General features: G+C 45.2%; 1 protein-coding gene across 2 annotated transcripts in view; it reads right to left on the bottom strand.

Annotated features, from left to right (window-relative positions):
* Positions 1-3,387: 3,387 nt before the first annotated feature.
* btk (Bruton tyrosine kinase) overlaps positions 3,388-18,602 on the bottom strand; it is a 133,102-nt gene continuing 117,887 nt past the window's right edge. For both annotated transcript variants that reach the window (XM_043704297.2, XM_087992289.1), the window contains exons 14-18: positions 18,036-18,252; positions 17,168-17,232; positions 13,309-13,427; positions 11,738-11,895; positions 3,388-3,585 (exon numbers count right to left, since the gene is read on the bottom strand). In XM_043704297.2, coding sequence (XP_043560232.2) covers positions 3,508-3,585; positions 11,738-11,895; positions 13,309-13,427; positions 17,168-17,232; positions 18,036-18,252 — 637 coding nt within the window. In that variant the 3' untranslated portion in view covers positions 3,388-3,507. The remainder of the gene's footprint in view (positions 3,586-11,737; positions 11,896-13,308; positions 13,428-17,167; positions 17,233-18,035; positions 18,253-18,602) is intronic.

The raw sequence follows: 18,602 nt of genomic DNA, 5'->3' as shown, positions 1-18,602 counted from the left end.
CGCCGACCTTCACCCAGCCCTGAGGCTGACCCCGGAACCGGAAACAAACACCTTTCCTCCCCCCCCTGCCCTCTCACCCCAACGTGGCCGCCACCAGCAGAAACGTGCTGCAACCACCCCCTTCCCCCAACCCACTGTCACGCTGTTCCACCACCACTACCTCCCCCCCCCCGTCACTCTGTTCCCCCATCCCCATCCCCCTGTCACCCATTGGGAGACCCTGTCTCCTCCCCCCACCCCATACAGCACTCAGACACCCTGACCCACATCCCCCAGCATCGCTGAGTCCTGTGGCACGGTGACTCAGTGATTCGCGCTCTCACAGCGCCAGTGACCCGAGTTCAATTCCACCCTCGGGTGTCTGTGTGGAGTTTGCACATTCCCACCCCCCCCCGTGTCAGCGTGGGCTTCCTCCGGGTGCACCGGTTTACACCCACAGTCCAAATGTGCAGGTCAGGTGAATTGGCCATGCTAAATTGCCCGCAGTGTTCAGGGATGTGTAGGTTAATGTTGAGTGGTAGGGGAAAGTGAGGTCTGCAGATGCTGGAGATCAGAGCTGAAAATGTGTTGCTGGAGAAGCGCAGCAGGTCAGGCAGCATCCAAGGAGCAGGAGAATCGACATTTTGGGATAAGCCCTTCTTCAGGAATGAGGAAAGTGTGCCAAGCAGGTTAAGATAAAAGGTAGGGAGGAGGGACTTGGGGGAGGGGCATTGGGAATGCGATAGGTGGAAGGAGGTTAAGGTGAGGGTGATAGGCCGGAGTGGGGTGGGGGCGGAGAGGTCAGGAAGAAGATTGCAGGTCAAGAAGGCGATGCTGAGTCCGAGAGTTGGAACTAAGATAAGGTGGGGGGAGGGGAAATGAGGAAGCTGGATAAATCTGCATTCATCCCTTGTGGTTGGAGAGTTTTTAGGCAGAAGATGAGGCGCTCTTCCTCCAGCCGTCGTGTTGCCATGGACCAAACCAAAGGAGTAGCCATGGGCACCCACATGGGCCCCAGTTATGCCTGCCTCTTCGTCAGATATGTGGAACAGTCCATCTTCTGCAGCTACACTGGCACCACCCCCCCACCTTTTCCTCCGCTACATCGATGACTGTATTGGCGCTACCTCGTGTTCCCACGAGGAGGTTGAACAGTTCATTCAGTTTACTAACACCTTCCACCCCGACCTCAAATTTACCTGGACCGTCTCAGATTCCTTCCTCTCCTTCCTAGACCTCTCCATTTCTATCTCGGGTGACCGACTCAACACGGGCATTTACTATAAACCAACCGACTCCCACAGCTACATAGACTACACCTCCTCCCACTTGCCCCCTGTAAAAACACCATCCCATATTCTCAATTCCTTCGTCTCCGCCGCATCTGCTCCCAGGAGGACCAATTCCAATACCGAACAACACAGATGGCCTCCTTCTTCAAAGACCGCAATTTCCCCTCAGACATGGTTGACGATGCTCTCCACCGCATCTCCTCCACTTCCCGCTTCTCTGCCCTTGAACCCCGCCCCTCCAATCGCCACCAGGACAGAACCCAATTGTTCCTCACTTAGCATCCCACCAACCTCCAGGTACATCGTATCATCCTTCGTCCTTTCCTCCACCTCCAAACGGACCCCACCACCAGGGATATATTTCCCTCCCCTCCCCTATCAGCGTTCCGGAAAGACCACTCCCTCCACGACTCCCTCGTCAGGTCCACACACCCCACCAACCCAACCTCCACTCCCGGCACCTTCCCCTGCAACCGCAAGAAATGGAAAACTTGCGCCCACATCTCCCCCTTCACTTCCCTCAAAGGCCCCAAGGGATCCTTCCATATCCGTCACAAATTCACCTGCACCTCCACACACCTCCGCTGCACCCTCTACATTGGGGAGACAGGCTGCCTACTTGCGGAACCTTTCAGAGAACACCTCTGGGATACCTGCACCAACCAATCCAACCGCCCCGTGGCTGAACACTTTAACTCCCCCTCCCACTCCACCAAGGATATGCAGGTTCTTTGCCTCCTCCATCGCCAGACCAAGGTAATACGGCGCCTGGAGGAAGAGTGCCTCATCTTCCACCTAGGAACTCTCCAACCACAAGGGATGAATGTAGTTTTCTCCAGCTTCCTCATTTCCCCTCCCCCCCACCTTATCTTACTCCCAACATCTGACTCAGCACCACCTTCCTAACCTGCAATCTTCTTCCTGACCTCTCCGCCCCCACCCCACTCCGGCCTATCGCCCTCACCTTAACCTCCTTCCACCTATCGCATTCCAAACGCCCCTCCCCCAAGTCCCTCCTCCCTACCTTTTATCTTAGCCTGCTTGGCACACCTTCCTCATTCCTGAAGAAGGGCTTATGCTCGAAATGTCAATTTTCCTGCTCCTTGGATGATGCCCGACCTGCTACGCTTTTCCAGCAACACATTTTTCAGCTTATTAATAACAGGAGACATACCAATTCCTGAAGATAAAAATAAAGGGCACTTTGGTATGCAGTGGGGCAGTTGGTAACCAACCATCTGGTATCTTCTCGGGGCACTGATCCCTGGATGTTACTCCTGCATGTGCCCAGTCCTCTAGGTGCATGTGGTTCTGGTTGGAATGGAGTCAGGACCTGTCTCTTTGCCCTACTTATGATGGGGAGCCATGATAACATGGTCTCTAGGCAGAGAATTCAAGGCGAAGAAGTGCATACTGAATCTGAAGACTACCCACCTCCTCCCTCTACCCTGCCCCACAAAACAATATACAAACTCATCCACAACTGCAAACAATGTACGGTTTCTTGACGTCTGCTCCACCATGAGGAAAGAGACCCCAAGACTTTACAATCTTTTCAGAATGTCCCACTTTGAACAGTATGCAATCGATTCTAAACTTCCCCTCACTTGATGATATGGGAGACTCCTGGCTCCCCCTGGGATTCCAGATTTCCTTTATTTCCAACTTTGTCCTGGTTGCTGCTGGTATTCTGGAATCCCATGTTTCACTTAGAGTTTTGGATGCTGCAAGGCTCTGATTCCTGAAGAAGGGCTTATGCCCGAAACGTCGATTCTCCTGCTCCTCGGATGCTACCTGGCCTGCTGTGTTTTTCCAGCACCACATTTTTCAACTCTGATTCCCCATGTCCTGATTGTCACATGAGCTGATTCCCTCTTCCCAGGATTGCTGATAATGCTGCCTCCCAGAACTCTGGATCACGGCACTTTAAAACATTTAATTTCTGTATTTTGTTTAGTGTCAGCTCGAATGGTTGTATACATATACAGAACACACTGCTCACAGTTTTAAATAAGAGAATCAAAGATTTATTTTGTCTGTGTCTGTATGTTGATGTGCATTTGTGTACAAGTATATATGTCTATATATATTGGTGTGAGTCTACATTTAGACCAGATTGAAAAGCTATTAGACATTTTTTAATCATTGCAGGAAGGTTGCAAAATGAAAACACATTGAATTGGCGAAGAGGGAATGTGAAGTTTAGTAGCTCTAGGTAAGACAGTGGAGATTTCCCTCATGCTTGACTGTCATCTTCCACCAGCTCCTGGATATTACTCAGCAGCATGTTGAAAGAAGGGCGATTATCTGCTTTCTGCAACAGGTAGCAAAGAGAAAGTATCAGTCAGAAACTGCACAAAATCACCTCAAGAAAGAACCCAGAACAATTACTTAAGAACATAATGATCTTAATGTTAAATTAATGTTAAACAAGCAGCTACCACACACCCTGCTTGTAAGATTCAACTGAGACCCAGCAACAAATAATCAACACTAATTAGGGCTTTGTTTTTGATGCCCATATTTCAGAAAAAAAACTCCTTTCCAATGTCAGTGAATGCTGCTTAGTCCATGTATGGTTTCTACCAGGTTGTCGATCCCAGGTTACGTGACAGCCTCGCCTCCAACCTGGACCCCTTAAAACTGCTAGTTTGTGCTAGTCAGTCCCCAGCTTCACTCTTATCTTCACTCCTTCAGTCATAGAGATGTTCAGCATGGAAACAGACCCTTTGGTCCAACTCGTCCATGCTGACTAGATATCCCAACCCACTTGCCAGCACTTGGCCCATGTCCCTCTAAACCCTTCCTATTCATATACTCATCCAGATGCCTTTTAAATATTGTAATTGTACCAGCCTCCACCACTTCCTCTGGCAGCTCATTCTATACACACGCTACCCTCTGCGTGGAAAAGTTACCCTTAGGTTCCTTTTATATCTTTCCCCTCTCACCCTGACCCTATGCCCTCTAGTTCTGGACTCCCCCACCCCAGGGAAAAGAGCTTGTCTATTTACCCTATCCTTGCCCCTCATGATTTTATGAACCTCCATAAGGTCACCCCTCAGCATCTGACGCTCCAGGGAAAACAGCTTCAGCCTCTCCCTATAGCTCAAATCCTTGAACACTGGCAACATCCTTCCAATAGGAAGGAGACCAGAATTGCACATAATATTCCAAAACTGGCCTAAACAATGTCCTGTACAGCCACAACGTGACCTCCCAAATCCTACACTCCAGGCTCTGACCAATAAAGGGAAGCATGCCAAATTGCCTTCTTCACTATCCTATCTACCTGCAACTCCACTTTCAAGGAGCTATGCACCTTCACTCCAAGGTGTCTTTGTTCAGCTACACTCCTGCGGACCTTACCATTAAGTGCATAAGTCGTGCTAAGATTTACTTTTCCAAAATGCAGCAAAAAGTTGCTGCATTTAACTAAACTCCATCTGCCATGTCTCAGCCCATTGGCCCATCTGATCAAGATCCCATTGTAATCTGAGATAACCTTCTTCATGTCCATTACACCTCCAATTTTGGTGTCATCTGCAAACTTACTAACTACACCTCTCATGCTCACATCCAAATCGTTTATATAAATGATGAAAAGTAGTGGACACAGCACTGATCCTTGTGGCACTGCACTGGTAACAGCCCTCCAGTATGAAAAGCAACCTTCCACCACAACCCCCTAGTTTTGAGCCAGTTCTGTATCCAAATGGCTTGTTCTCCCTGTATTCCATGAGGTCTAACCTTGCTAACACCAATGAAAATTGACGAGAATAATGATTGGACAGAAATGAGTGTAACCATTTACCACCAGATCCTGCCCTCATTTGCCACTGGACAACCTGCAGCTACACCACCACAAACCATTTCCTTAATCTTCTCTCTCCTACCGCCTCCACCTTCACCTTCAGCAACAAGTTTAAGGACCTCATCAATCTATTGTCGTGGAGATCGAGATGATTTGATTGATTGTGAGGGTGAAAGATAAGGGTGGCAAGATTCAGTAATCTTGGATGACAAGAAAGATATTGAAGTGTTATTTTAAAAGGGATAGCAAGTGTATGTAAAGTTTAGGAAACTAAAATCAACCAAAGCCTTTGAGAAGTATAAAGGAAGCAGAAAAGAATTGAACAAGAAGTTAGGAGTGCTGGAAGGGGTCAAAAATGTAGGAGAATTCCAAGGCATTTTATACATATATTAGGAGCAAAGAGGTAGTTAGGGAAAGGGCAAGTCCACTCAAGGACAAAGGAAGGAATTTATGCATGGAACCAGAGGAAGTGGGTGATGTTCTTAATGAACACTTTGCATTGTTATTCATCAAGGTGAAGAAAATGGAAGATGGAAATTTTAGAGAGGGGTATGTTGATATTGAGAAGGAGGTGTTGGTATTTTGAAAAATGTTAAGGTAGGTAAGTCCCAGCATTTGATGGGGTTCTATCCCAGGTTACTGCAGGAGGCAATGAAGGAGATTGCTGAGGCCATAGCAGAGATCTTTGTATCTGTTTTAGCCTCAGGCAAGATCCTAGGGAACTGGAGAATAGCCAATGTTGTTCCTTTGTTAAAGAAGAACAATGGAGATAATTGAGGAAATTATAGGCCAGTGAGCCCTAGGTCAGTGGTCGAGAAATTATTGAAGAAGATTGTTTGGGACAGGAATTACTTGCATTTGGAAAAGAATGGATGTATTAGGGATGGTGTTATGCTTATGAGGGAGGTCTTGTCTTACAAACATCATCGAGTTTTTTTGAAGAGGTGACAAAGATGATTTATAGGGCAGGGCAATGGATTTAGGTAATCTGATTAGTAAATTGCAGATGACATGAAAATTGGTGGAGTTGTGGATAATGGGAAAGGTTGTCAAACAATGTAGATTAGATTACATTACAGTGTAGAAACAGGCCCTTCGGCCCAACAAGTCCACACCGACCCGCCGAAGCGAAACCCACCCATACCCCCACATTTACCCCCTACCTAACACTACGGGCAATTTAGCATGGCCAATTCACCTGACCCTGCACATCTTTTTGGACTGTGGGAGGAAACCGGAGCACCCGGAGGAAACCCACGCAGACACGGGGAGAACGTGCAAACTCCACACAGTCAGTCGCCTGAGGCGGGAATTGAACCCGGGTCTCAGGCGCTGTGAGGCAGCAGTGCTAACCACTGTGCCACCGTGCCATGTAGCAGGATATAGATCAGTTGGAAAGTTGGGCAGAGAAATAGCAGATGGAATTTAATCTGGACAAGTGTGAAGTGATGCATTTTGGGAGATCAAATACAAGACAAAAGTATACAGTAAATGGCCTGGACCTGAGGAGCATTGAGATACAGAGGGATCTTGGAGTGCAAGTCCATAGCTCCCTGAAAGTGGTAAAGAAGGGATTACCTTGTTTACCTTCATCAGTCAGGCATTGAGTATAAAACTTAGATTTGCAGGCCCAATAGTTCTGGGATAAGGTGCGTTTCGGCAGCACAATTTGGCTATAATGTCATTGAAGAATTAGGGAACTGTATTTTGGAGAACACACCTCCATTGACAATAGCGTAATTCCAGCAGGGATTGGTTCAAGCACTTTGTTCTGTGCATGCACCGATGTGTGCGCCGAAATCTCCGCACCATTTTATGTATACGCTGATGTTCGTACCGTTCTGCACATGCACTCGTATCTGCACATGTGCAAGCTTGGTGCCGATCTGCACATGCGCGATATCAACACCAGTCTTTGTGCCATTCTGCGCATGTGCCAATGTCAGCTGCCGACAGAACAGCTTTCTGTGAGAAATACTGTACAGAGAGCAGCTTTCTAACTTTTTTTTAACATGCACTGTGTTAAATTTACTTTTGGTTTGTTAATAAAAATGATTTCAAACTTTAGGATGTAGGTTTGCTCGCTGAGCTGTAGGTTTGATATCCAGACGTTTCATTACCTGGCTAGGTAACATCATCAGTGGTGACCTCCAAGTGAAGCGAAGCTGTTGTCTCCTGCTTTCTATTTATATGTTTGTCCTGGATGGGGTTCCTGGGGTTTGTGGTGATGTCATTTCCTGTTCGTTTTCTGAGTGGTTGATGGATGGTATCTAGATCTATGTGTTTGTTTATGGCATTGTAGTTGGAGTGCCAGGCCTCTAGGAATTCTCTGGCATGTCTTTGCTTAGCCTGTCCCAGGATAGATGTGTTGTCCCAGTCGAAATAGTGGGTTTTTTTCTTCCGTTTGTAGGGCTACAAGGGAGAGAGGGTCGTGTCTTTTTGTGGCTAGCTGGTGTTCGTGTATTCTGGTGGCTAACCTTCTTCCTGTTTGTCCTACGTAGTGATTTCAAACTTCATTCAGGCTGTGCTATACTTTGCGTTCGACTTTTGGGTGATTTTTGAGCGATCGTCAGTGATATTGTTTGTCGGTTTGCCCTGAACCCCACATTTCCCATAGGCCCCATTATTTCTATTAAGCGAGGATTCAATGCAACGCAACACCGGTGTTATAGGAGAACTACCTGCATTGTGTACAATTCTGGTTGCCACTCTACAGGAAGGATGTGGAGAGTGCAAAATAGGTTTACCAGGATGTTGGTTAAATTGGAGTGTTTTAGCTATAAAGAGAAGTTGGACAAACTTGGATTGTTTTCCCTACAGCATCGAAAGCAACCTGATTGAAGTATGTTGGTCAGAATCTTTTTCACAAGGTGGAAATGTCATACTAGAGGGCATAGGTTTCAGGTGAAAGGGGAAGAGTTTAAAGGAGATGTATTAGATAAGTTTTTTTTACACAGTGGGTTGTAGGAGTCCGGATTACATTTGCAGGGAGGTGGTAGAAGCAGATACGATAGCAATGTTTAATAGACATTTAGACAGACACATGAACAAGCAGAGAATGGAAGGATATGGACCATATGCAGGATTAATTTACAATGGTGTAGTGGATGGGAAGACATAGTGGGCTGAAGGGTCTGTACCTGTGCTGTTTTGTTACGAGTGCAATGACTGCTTCTGCCACTTCCTTCCCTTCACCTCAAGGTCAAATTAGCCCCACATTTGAAGAGCTGGAGAATTATCTCTCCCCTATTCTGTCTATGAACTTCCTTTATTTTCTCTCTTATCTCCTCTCTCTGAACTGATCATGTATATGATACATATCTCCTCTTCTCTCAACCTTACTGCTGACCCCATTGAGCTTCTGTGTAAAGTCCAATATTATCTTTTATTGTTTATGGTCACCTTCTGTTTTTCTTCTCTTACTCCCTTCCTTTATCCCCATATTCTTGCAAATTACACCCAATTTCCAGCCTTTCTTTTCAGCCATTGTCATCGGACAGATTACCACCCCCTGAATCCATGTCCCTTTTTTCCTTATTTCCATGTTTCACCCTCTCCAAAACAGATTTCTGGTTCTGCCACTGCGCTGGAATGATCCTTATTAATGTCACCAAGAAACAAGTTGTCTTCCAACAACTCCTCCTTTGTTGGTTGGAGTGGCTTCTGTACCTGGTTTTGCATCTAACTATCCAGTTATGGCCTGACAAATTGAACTGCATCTGCCAGACTTTTGCCCACTCACTCAGCCTATCCATATCAATCTGAAATCTTCCCAAGTCAATTTCACAATGTACCTTCAATCCCCTCATCTAAGTCATTGCGATAAATTGTAAAAAGTATACAGCCCAGCACAGACACAACTTGTCAAATGCTGCCAATCTGAAAAAGGCCTATTTAGGCATTTTCTGCCAGACAGCCAATTGTCTATTCAGGCAAGCATATTACCCCCTACATCATGAGTTCTACTCAGCACATGTGGAACTTTAGTCTAATGCCTTCTGGAAATCGAAGTACACCACACTAATGGACTCCTAAATAGTATCCCCAGTATTTGTTGCTTCTTCGGAATCACAGTAAATTGGCGAAATAGAATTTCTCTTTCACAGTGCTGACTTTTCTTGATTACCTTGAGTTTTTCCCTGTGCACTATCGTTCCCTTCTTGATGATTAATTCTAATAGCTTTCCCATGACAGACATCAAGGCCTATGGTTTTGTGTTTTCTGCCTCCTCAGAAGGGTTAGATTTGCTGTAAAGGAGCCTTTGCAAAATCTAATGAATTTTGGAGAATTAATACAAATGCATCTAACAGCTCTAACTACCTCTTTTTAGACCCTGCAATGAAGTCCACCAGGACTCAGAGGTTTGTCAGCCCACAGCTCCATCACTTTGGGCAGTATCATTTCCCTAGTGATTGCAATTTCAGCAAATCTGTTTCTTTCAACCTCCTGATTTACAGCTATAACTGCAATGCTTTTTGTATCCTCAACATTGAAGATAGGAATGTTGATTCACGATGAACACCTTTTCTTTATTATCTAAATACATTCCCATTCTCACCTTCTAGAGGACAAACACTTGCTTTACTTATCCTTTTCCTTGTACCCGTGTGATGATGCTGCTCTTTTAACAAGGTTACGCTGTCTTTGGTTTTTTTCTCAGAGCAGTCATAAAAGACACAGATTCTGAGAAGTCTGGGGTTGAAGGGTTTTAGGGGAGAAAGTGAGGACTGCAGATGCTGGAGATCAGAGCTGAAAATGTGTTGCTGGAAAAGCGCAGCAGGTCAGGCAGCATCCAAGGAACAGGAGAATCGACGTTTCGGGCATAAGCCCTTCTTCAGGAGCTTATGCCCGAAACGTCGATTCTCCTGTTGAAGGGTTTTAGGGCCAATTTAATGATAGCTAACAGATACTGCCTCAGGCAAAGGGCTTTTAAGTTAAAACAAAACACTTGTACAATGAAAGGGAGGTAGCCAGTTCTCCCAGTTCACCTTTACTCTGGTTTGGTTTGGGTTTTAGCAGTCATGTTGCTGGACCCCAAAGAAGCAGGTCCAAGCTGATGCTCTTTCTTTGACGTCTCTCCTGTAAGACCCTGTGTTTGATTTTACCTTTTGTTCCAAGGGGATTGTTGCAAGTATTTGGGAACAGCATCATTAATTGGGATAATCTATTGGGTTTTCAGAGAGGTGAAGTTATTCTGTATTTTGTTCTCTTTTGTTTGTGTTTCATTCGGTAACCTTATAAATAAATGCTGTTTTGTTTAAAGCTAAGTGGCTTGACCTGCGGCATCTTTCCTGGAATATCCATCTCACACCTACCTAAAACAACTAGCAAAGATAGTCTGGGCTACCTTCTTGAAATGTTTTGAGGGGTCTAGCCGGGTCCATAACACCAGAGAAATAAAGGCCCAGAGATTCCAAGAAACTGAAATGCCACTCCACTCATCCTTTTCCTACGGACTGAGCTCTGCATTTCAAGCCAGGAATTCTGATCCCAGCTTCCTTTTGCTAAATAAAACTCTCAACTCCTTTTATACTGTAAGACTCTTTCATTTACATCTGTACATAGTTAGTTCTTGAATAAAACTCTCTACATTCTATCTGGTTTCTACTCTTTTACTGACGCCAGAATCTTGTGATCGGATCATTATGATTTCCATGAATCTCATTGTACCACACAAGGGCTGATGGGCAGAGGAGAAGGAAAAACGAGGAATTATAGAGTACAGGGAGGTAAAGAGGATGATAATGTGGGAGTGGATGTAGGGAGGTGGGGATGGGAGGACACTCCTTGTTCCTTCACCAGGGCACATTTCAGCACTGAGCAGAAAGGTAGGCAGCTCAACTTTTGCCAAGCCAAATTGACCCTTCCTCACTATCCAATCCACCCAGTGGCAGGGAGCAGAAGACAAATCATCATTTTCATCCCTAGTTCTCTATGGCTTAATCTGGTGATCATGAGATCAGCCATGGGATCTCCCAAACAAATATTCCATCCAATCAGCTAAGCCATCTTTCATCTGCAGATATGATATTTGCTTAGCTTTTTCACCAGGAGTTGTAACAGAGGCTGGAGCAGAGAGCTGAAATTATAATTTCCCCACTGTTCACTATAGCACTGGAAACACTGCCCCTGGAATCAGGGAGCCTACCCATGTGCCTATGAAGGGTTAAAATTGAGTCCATTCCACTCTGCTCCTCATTAGTAGCATGAGGCACCAGGATAAAGCAAACCTCACATTTCCGAATGACATTTCCCTCCCCCAAGGCTCCTCAAAGTGTGTTACAGCCAGTCATTGTTGTTTGTAGGATATTGGGCCACCAGGTTAGTCAAGCTGGTTCAGGGACAACAACAGACAAACTCACCTTGTTCTTTATCAAATTAGTGCAAGGGGCTGTTTATCCACCTGATAGGACAGAGGGGCCTCAGTTTAATTTTACCTCCAGCAGTGCAGTGTTACCTCAGGACTGCATTAATTGTGCCAATCTACAATTTCTGGTCAAGTATTGGGGTGGGCCTTGACCTCATGACACCTACCCTCAGGGGTGAGATGACCCAAACGAGCAATGGTTGATGAAAGGTAGTTTCTGAATACTCTGATGATCACCAATTTCCCTTTCTGAGAAGTTAATCGATAGATATGTTGGAAACTTACATCATCCCAGCAGCTGTACATGATGCTGTAGACAGTCTCAGAGGCCTGTTGAGGTCTGTATAGGCGGCGCCCTTGAAGTATGTGATCTACCACATCAGCATTGCTGAATCGCTCATAAGGCGTTTTCCCCAAAGCAAAGGTCTCCCACATCAGGACCCCTGTGTCAAGGAGCAAAACCATTAATAAAGACGTGAATGTTAAAACATTGGAGACACAAAAACCATGAACAAGAACAGCCATGAGAAAACTAGCAACACTTAAAGAACCACTTCCATCTGTCCTCATTCAAATAAAGTACCCTTTCACTTTTATTATAACTCCTTTTTGAATTGATCATGTTCCAGCAACAGGTTATATGTCCATCAATGTCTCCCCACATGAAGCACCCAGTCTAATTTGGGGGGCACGGTGGCTCAGTGGTTAGCACTGCTTCCTCACAGCACCAGGGTCCCAGGTTCAATTCCAGCCTTGGGTGACTGTCTGTGTGGATCTGCACATTCTCCCCATGCCTGCATGAGCTTCCTCTGGGTGCTCCGGTTTCCTCCCACAGTCCAAAGATGTGCAGGTCAGGTGAACTGGCCATGCTAAATTGCCCGCAGTGTTAGGTGTATTAATCAGAGGGGGGATTGAGTGCCTCTTCGGAGGGTCGGTGTGGACTTGTTGGGCCGAAAGGCGCGTTTCCACACTGTAGGGAATTTAATCTAATTCCACATTCTTTAAGAACTGAGTTCACCCCACAAAATATATGTGCATGTGGGTCTTTGTCTGTCTGTGTGTATCTGTCTGTCTGGGTTGGGGGTTGTGAGTGTGAGAAAGTGCAGAGTGTCTTAAGTCTGTGTGTGCGTGCGTCTATAATGCAATGGTGGTCACCTGTAATGTGACAAGAACCCAAGCGTCCGGTTGAGGCCCTCCCTATGGGTACCGAACTTAGCTATCAGCCTCTGCTCGGCCACTTTTCGCTGCTGCCTGTCCAGAAGTCCGCCTTGGAGGATGGTCACCCAAAGGTCCGAGGTCGAATGCCCTGGACCACTGAAGTGTTCCCCAACTGGGAGGGAACCCTCCTGTCTGTTGACATCTCTAAATCAATTTAAGAACTGACACAGAGTAAACTGAGTTCCGACACCCTTTAATATCCCACCCAGTCTAATCCCATTCTCCCTGCACCTTTGCCAAGATGGAATTTCAAACTATGTTCCACACAGTATTAGGCCCTCTGGATTATTCATCCAGTGATGTTACCACAGCACCAACATTTCTGCCTGAGAATGGACTTCTAGCTGCTGCAGTTGTCAGATTTCTTTACAGTAATACGGATGTCTCAGAAAGTTGTTCATGAGGAGGATCAGGTGATTCCTGACCACCCTGGCTAAATGACAATCTGATGAGGCCTTCCTTCTCCCCCTCCTCCCCATCCCCTGACCCTCCATCTGCCAGTGGCTTGCCCTATTCTCTTTGGCCTCCCCTCATTAAAACAGAAATGCCCAAGCTCTCCATCCGTCCCTACCAAAGGCACTTATGTCAATCTTAGCTAAGAGCCCACATGCTGGCTCCAGAAGTGGTTACATACTCACCAAAGGCCCACACATCAGACTTGCTGCTGAATCGGGCAAAGTTGAGAACCTCAGGAGGAGACCATCGGACGGGAAACTTGGAACCTTGTGAACTTGTGTATTCATCATCGAGGACATACCTAATAAAAATCAAATTCAGTCTGGGGTTCTGACTTGACCCTCACACTCACCAACTGTATAAATAGTTGTCAAAAAAATAACCACTTGCAGTTTGATAGCATAACTTACAACATCAGAGTGTTTCCAAATGCTTAAAAGCCAATGAGGTGTCTTCCACAAACATTAGCATGATAATTCTGCTGTTTCAGTTGAGGGATAAACATTGGCCAGGCTATCGGTTTACTTCAAATAACCACAATGGAATCATTTACATTGACCCAGAAGAACTAGACATGACTCCAGTTTGACATTCATCATAATGAGGGTTTCACTGACAGTGCTGCATCCCTCAGTGCCGTGTAGGAGTTTTAGCTGAGAGCTCCAGTCACAGAGATTTCCTGAAGTCCATAATCCCTCAATTATACCTTCCCGCTGGCGTGTGCAAAACCTTAACCCAAGCTCCTTGCGCAACAAATTCTGCCCACAACAAACAAATCCCACCTCGCCCGCACCAACACATGGACCATTCAAACCCTACCCAACCTCCATCCACACTCCCCACCCAGTCCATGCAAACCCTAAAAAATCTTACCCCAAACCCTGCCTCCACTTCCCTGAGTCAGGATGAGTGATGATGCTAAACTAGAGTAGTCAGGGGTGAATAAGATATTGTCTCACTCTCTTGTAGGGAAGTTTCTGGCTGCTGCAACTGATCATTTTCTAATGATATCTCCTGGTTCTAAGCAGACATCTACAAGAACACTGCAAGAGGCTAGAGAAGAAATTGAGGGAGCCCTGGCTGATACTTTTGAATCATCATTAGCCATGGGTGAGGTCACAGAAGACTGGAGGGAAGCAAATGAAGTGCCATTACGCAAGATGGGCTGAAAAAGAAAGCCTGGGAACTAAAGACCAGTAAGCTTAACATCTGTACTAGGTAAATTACTTGAGAAGATTCTGAGGGATAATACATACATCCCATTTGGAAAAGAATACTCCAAAGAAAACAGTCCTGGAAAGACAGAGTTAAAAATCACACAACACCAGGTTATAGTCCAATAGGTTTAATTCATCAGGTGATTGTGGAGGGCTCGATCGTAACACAGAATCTATAGCAAAAACTTGCAGTGTGATGTAACTGAAATTATAAATTGAAAAATTGATTGTCTGTTAAGCCTTTCATCTATTAGAATACAGTGATATCACTGTATCACTAGATGTAGTCAATATAGAATTTCAGTAAGGCCTTTGATAAGTTTCCACATGGTAGGCTGCTCTGGAAGGTTAGATCGTATGGAATCCAAAGCAAGCTAGCAAATTGGATACACAGTTGGCTTGCTTAAAGGAAACAGCAGGTAATTGTGGACTGGAGGCCTGTGACTAGTGGAGTGCATCAGAGGTCGGTGCTGGGTCTATTACTGTTTGGTATCTATAACAATGATTTGGATGAGAATGTACAAGGCATGATTGTACAGTTTGCAGATGACACTAAAATAGGTGGTATCGTGGACAGCGAGGAAGCTTATCAGAATTTGCAGCAGGACCTTGATCAGCTGGGGAAGTGGGCTGAAAAATGGCAAATGGAATTTAATATAGATAGTGTGAAGTTTTGCATTTTGGAAAGTCAAATCAAGTAGGAATTTCAGGGTGAATGGTTGGGCCTTAAGGAGTGTAGTGAAACAGAGGGACCTTGGAGTTCAGGTGCACGGTTCTCTGAAAGTGGAGTCACAGGGAGACAGGGCAGTGAAGAATGCTTTTGGCACATTTGCCTTCATCAGTCAGGGCATTGAGTATAGTTGGGAAGTTATGTTGCAGTTGTACAGGAGATTGGTGAGGCTGCACTTGGAGTACTGTGCTCAGTTTTGGTCACCTTGTTATAGGAAGGATGATACTAAACTGGAAACAGTGCAGAAGAAATTTACAAAGATGTTGCCAGGACTCCATGGTCTGAGTTATAGGGAGGGGTTGGACAAGATAGGACTGTTTTCTTTAGAGCATAGGAGACTAAGGGGGTGTGGTGTAAAATTCCAAGCAGTGGAATGTGGTGAAACGGTTAAAAATTATGTCCCAATACATGTGTGAATCTAACCGGAATGGAGGTGTTGCTTAGTCCCGTGTGAATCTTCTTATCTGTATGTAACCAGAATGGAATGTGTTTTTTAGCCTTGCTCTGCTGTTCACATGAATGTTTATATCTGGAAGGGAGTATATCAGCTGGAAAAGTCTCCAGTTCGGTGAGTCTGCTCCGGGGTTACGTTTAACCGCCGAGCGTGGGTTGTTGGCAACCGCTCTACGAGAACTGACGGCTCCCAGTTTTTGTAACATGTAGAGTGAGTATAAGCCAGACCCGTTGTGCGACACTGCGGGGAATAAAATGCCCATATTCTAGCAGTCTCGCCTCTTGGTCGTTTGTTCTGTGTCAGACTACTCTCCTACGAACCTGACCTTGAGAATTTTTTAAAACATTTGGCGCTGCGAGCAGGGTCAATCGCAATTGAGGAGAGATTTTGATACAGAACAATGTTTTGGAAAACGACTAAGAAACCAGAAGAACAAACTGTGGAGGTCCCGACCGTCCCGGGATGGCATGGATGTGGGCATGTACGTGGCAGTTTGTTTGAGAAAGGATCCCAGTCCTGCCGAAGAACCCCTTGCCTGGGGTACAGCGGAGGATGTGGGCATGTCCAAAAGGCTGAAGCGGAGTTAACAGAATTGAATGGGATTGAACTGAACTGAACTGAGTGGAACTGAAGTGAATTAAATTGAACGGAACAAAATGGAACTGAGTTAAATTGAATTGAAATGGACGGAACTGAATTGAATTACACTGAATTGACTGAACTGAAATTAACTGAAACGAATTGAACTGAATTAAGCATAATGTAACACATGTATTGGGCCAAGCAGTGGAATGTGGTGTAAAATTCCAAGCAGTGGAATGTGGTGAAACGGTTAAAAATTATGTCCCAATACATGTGTGAATCTAACCGGAATGGAGGTGTTGCTTAGTCCCGTGTGAATCTTCTTATCTGTATGTAACCAGAATGGAATGTGTTTTTTAGCCTTGCTCTGCTGTTCACATGAATGTTTATATCTGGAAGGGAGTATATCAGCTGGAAAAGTCTCCAGTTCGGTGAGTCTGCTCCGGGGTTACGTTTAACCGCCGAGCGTGGGTTGTTGGCAACCGCTCTACGAGAACTGACGGCTCCCAGTTTTTGTAACGTGTAGAGTGAGTATAAGCCAGACCTGTTGTGCGACACTGCAGGGAATAAAATGCCCATATTCTAGCAGTCTCGCCTCTTGGTCGTTTGTTCTGTGTCAGACTACTCTCCTACGAACCTGACCTTGAGAATTTTTTAAAACAGGGGGGACCTCATAAGATCATGAGAGGCATGGATTGGGTGAATGCAATCAGTCCTTTTCCCAGGGTTGAGGAATTGAGGACTAGAGGGCATCAGTTTTCGGTTAGAGGGGAAAGAATAAAAGGGAACCTGAGGGACAACTTTTTTACACAGAGGATGGTACACATATGGAATGAGCTGCCCGCAGAAGTGGTTGAGGTGGATACTGTAGCAACATTTAAAAGGCACTTGGACAAATATACTTGGATGGGAAAGATATGGACCAAGTGCACGGAAATGGGGTTAGCGTGGACGGACATTTTGGTCAGCATGGACCAGTTTGGGCCAAAGGGCCTGTCTCCATGCTGTAGGACTCTGTAACTAATGTCATGATTTATGCAAGAGGAATGACAACTCACCTGCTTAGACCAAAGTCTGATACCTTCACAGTCCCCGCCTCATCAACCAAGCAGTTCCTGGCAGCCTGAGATAACCAAACAGCAAACAGGTGAGTTAGAAACTTGGACTGCGTCTGTTAGTGTAATCTGTTCCTACAGATGATCCAGAGGCCTGGCCTAGTAATCCAGAGGTTATCCTAGTAAACCTGACCTAGTAATCCTGACCTGGTAATTCAAGGGTTTATCCTGGTCATCTTGGCCAGTAGTCCTGAAACCTGACCTATTATCCACAGGGAATTCAGTTCAGAATATAAACTGACCACAAAGCTGTTGGATTGTAAAAACCAAACTGGTTCGTTTGGTCCTTCAGGGACAAGAAATCTTGCCTGACCTATATATGACTCAGACCTAATGCAACATAGTTGATCCATTCTGCTGTTTTTAAGGGGAATAGAAGGCCACTGAGATGTTGGACTGGGTGGACAAAAAACACACAATGTCAGGTTATAGTCCAGCAGGTTTATTTGGAAGTACTAGCTTTCAGAGCACTGCTCTTTCATCAGGTAACTAGTGGGGCAGGATCACAGGTAACAGAGTTTATAGCAAAAGATCTTTGAAAGCTAGTACTGCAAATAAACCTGTTGACCCGAACCCGGTGTTGTGTGATTTTTAACATTATTTATGATGTGATTTTCCCATTAAAGGTTCTGTTTATTTGTGCCTATAGTTGGTAGATAAGCTGTGCAGTTCTGGATTTGGCTATGTGTCTCCTCATTCGATGTTGTGAGGTAATGAGGTGCCTCTTAACTGATGGAGATTATAAGGTGAAGAGTATTCCATGTCATTGTGAGTGGTCAATGTAACAAAGTGCTGATCTTTATGTCCTTACAAGGTCTCTGTGCAGGAATCGATGTGACTCAAGATATGCCATGGCTTCACACACGTCCTTGGTCATCTCCAGCAGTTGTAAGCTGCTCAGTTTTTTCCCGTGTTTCTTCAAGTAATCCAGCAAGCAACCATTTGACATAAACTCAGTGACGATATAGATCGGTCGTTGTTTTGTGCAGACACCATATAACTGCACCAACTTGTCATGTTTCAACATCCTAATACAACAAGGGAGGTACAGAAAGAGAGGTCATTTTCCAAGTCAGCTGATATTTTTATCCTTGCATCTCGAGCTTATTCACATTTTGCAGTGTACAACACTAAATACTCCCAGAGTAAATAAAAGCTCCTCCTACATTATCCTCATCAAACACTCTCAGGACAGGTAGAGCATAGGGTTAGATACAGGTAAAGGTCCTTCCATTCATTTAGTCTGAAAGTAAAGCTGTTACTACATTGTCGCTATGAAATACTCTCATGACAGGGATAACATGGGGTTAGTTACAGAATAAAGCCCTCTTAACTCTTTTACATTGAAAGTAAAGATCTGTCCTCACTGTCCCCATCA

Source organism: Chiloscyllium plagiosum, unplaced genomic scaffold (assembly GCF_037043375.1).
Source record: "Chiloscyllium plagiosum isolate Xiang-an unplaced genomic scaffold, Cpla_swu_hap1 HiC_scaffold_11, whole genome shotgun sequence".
In the NCBI taxonomy this organism is placed as follows: Eukaryota; Metazoa; Chordata; class Chondrichthyes; order Orectolobiformes; family Hemiscylliidae; genus Chiloscyllium; species Chiloscyllium plagiosum.
The sequence above is the reverse complement of the archived record's forward strand: the minus strand, read 5'-3'. Positions and strand labels throughout refer to the sequence as shown.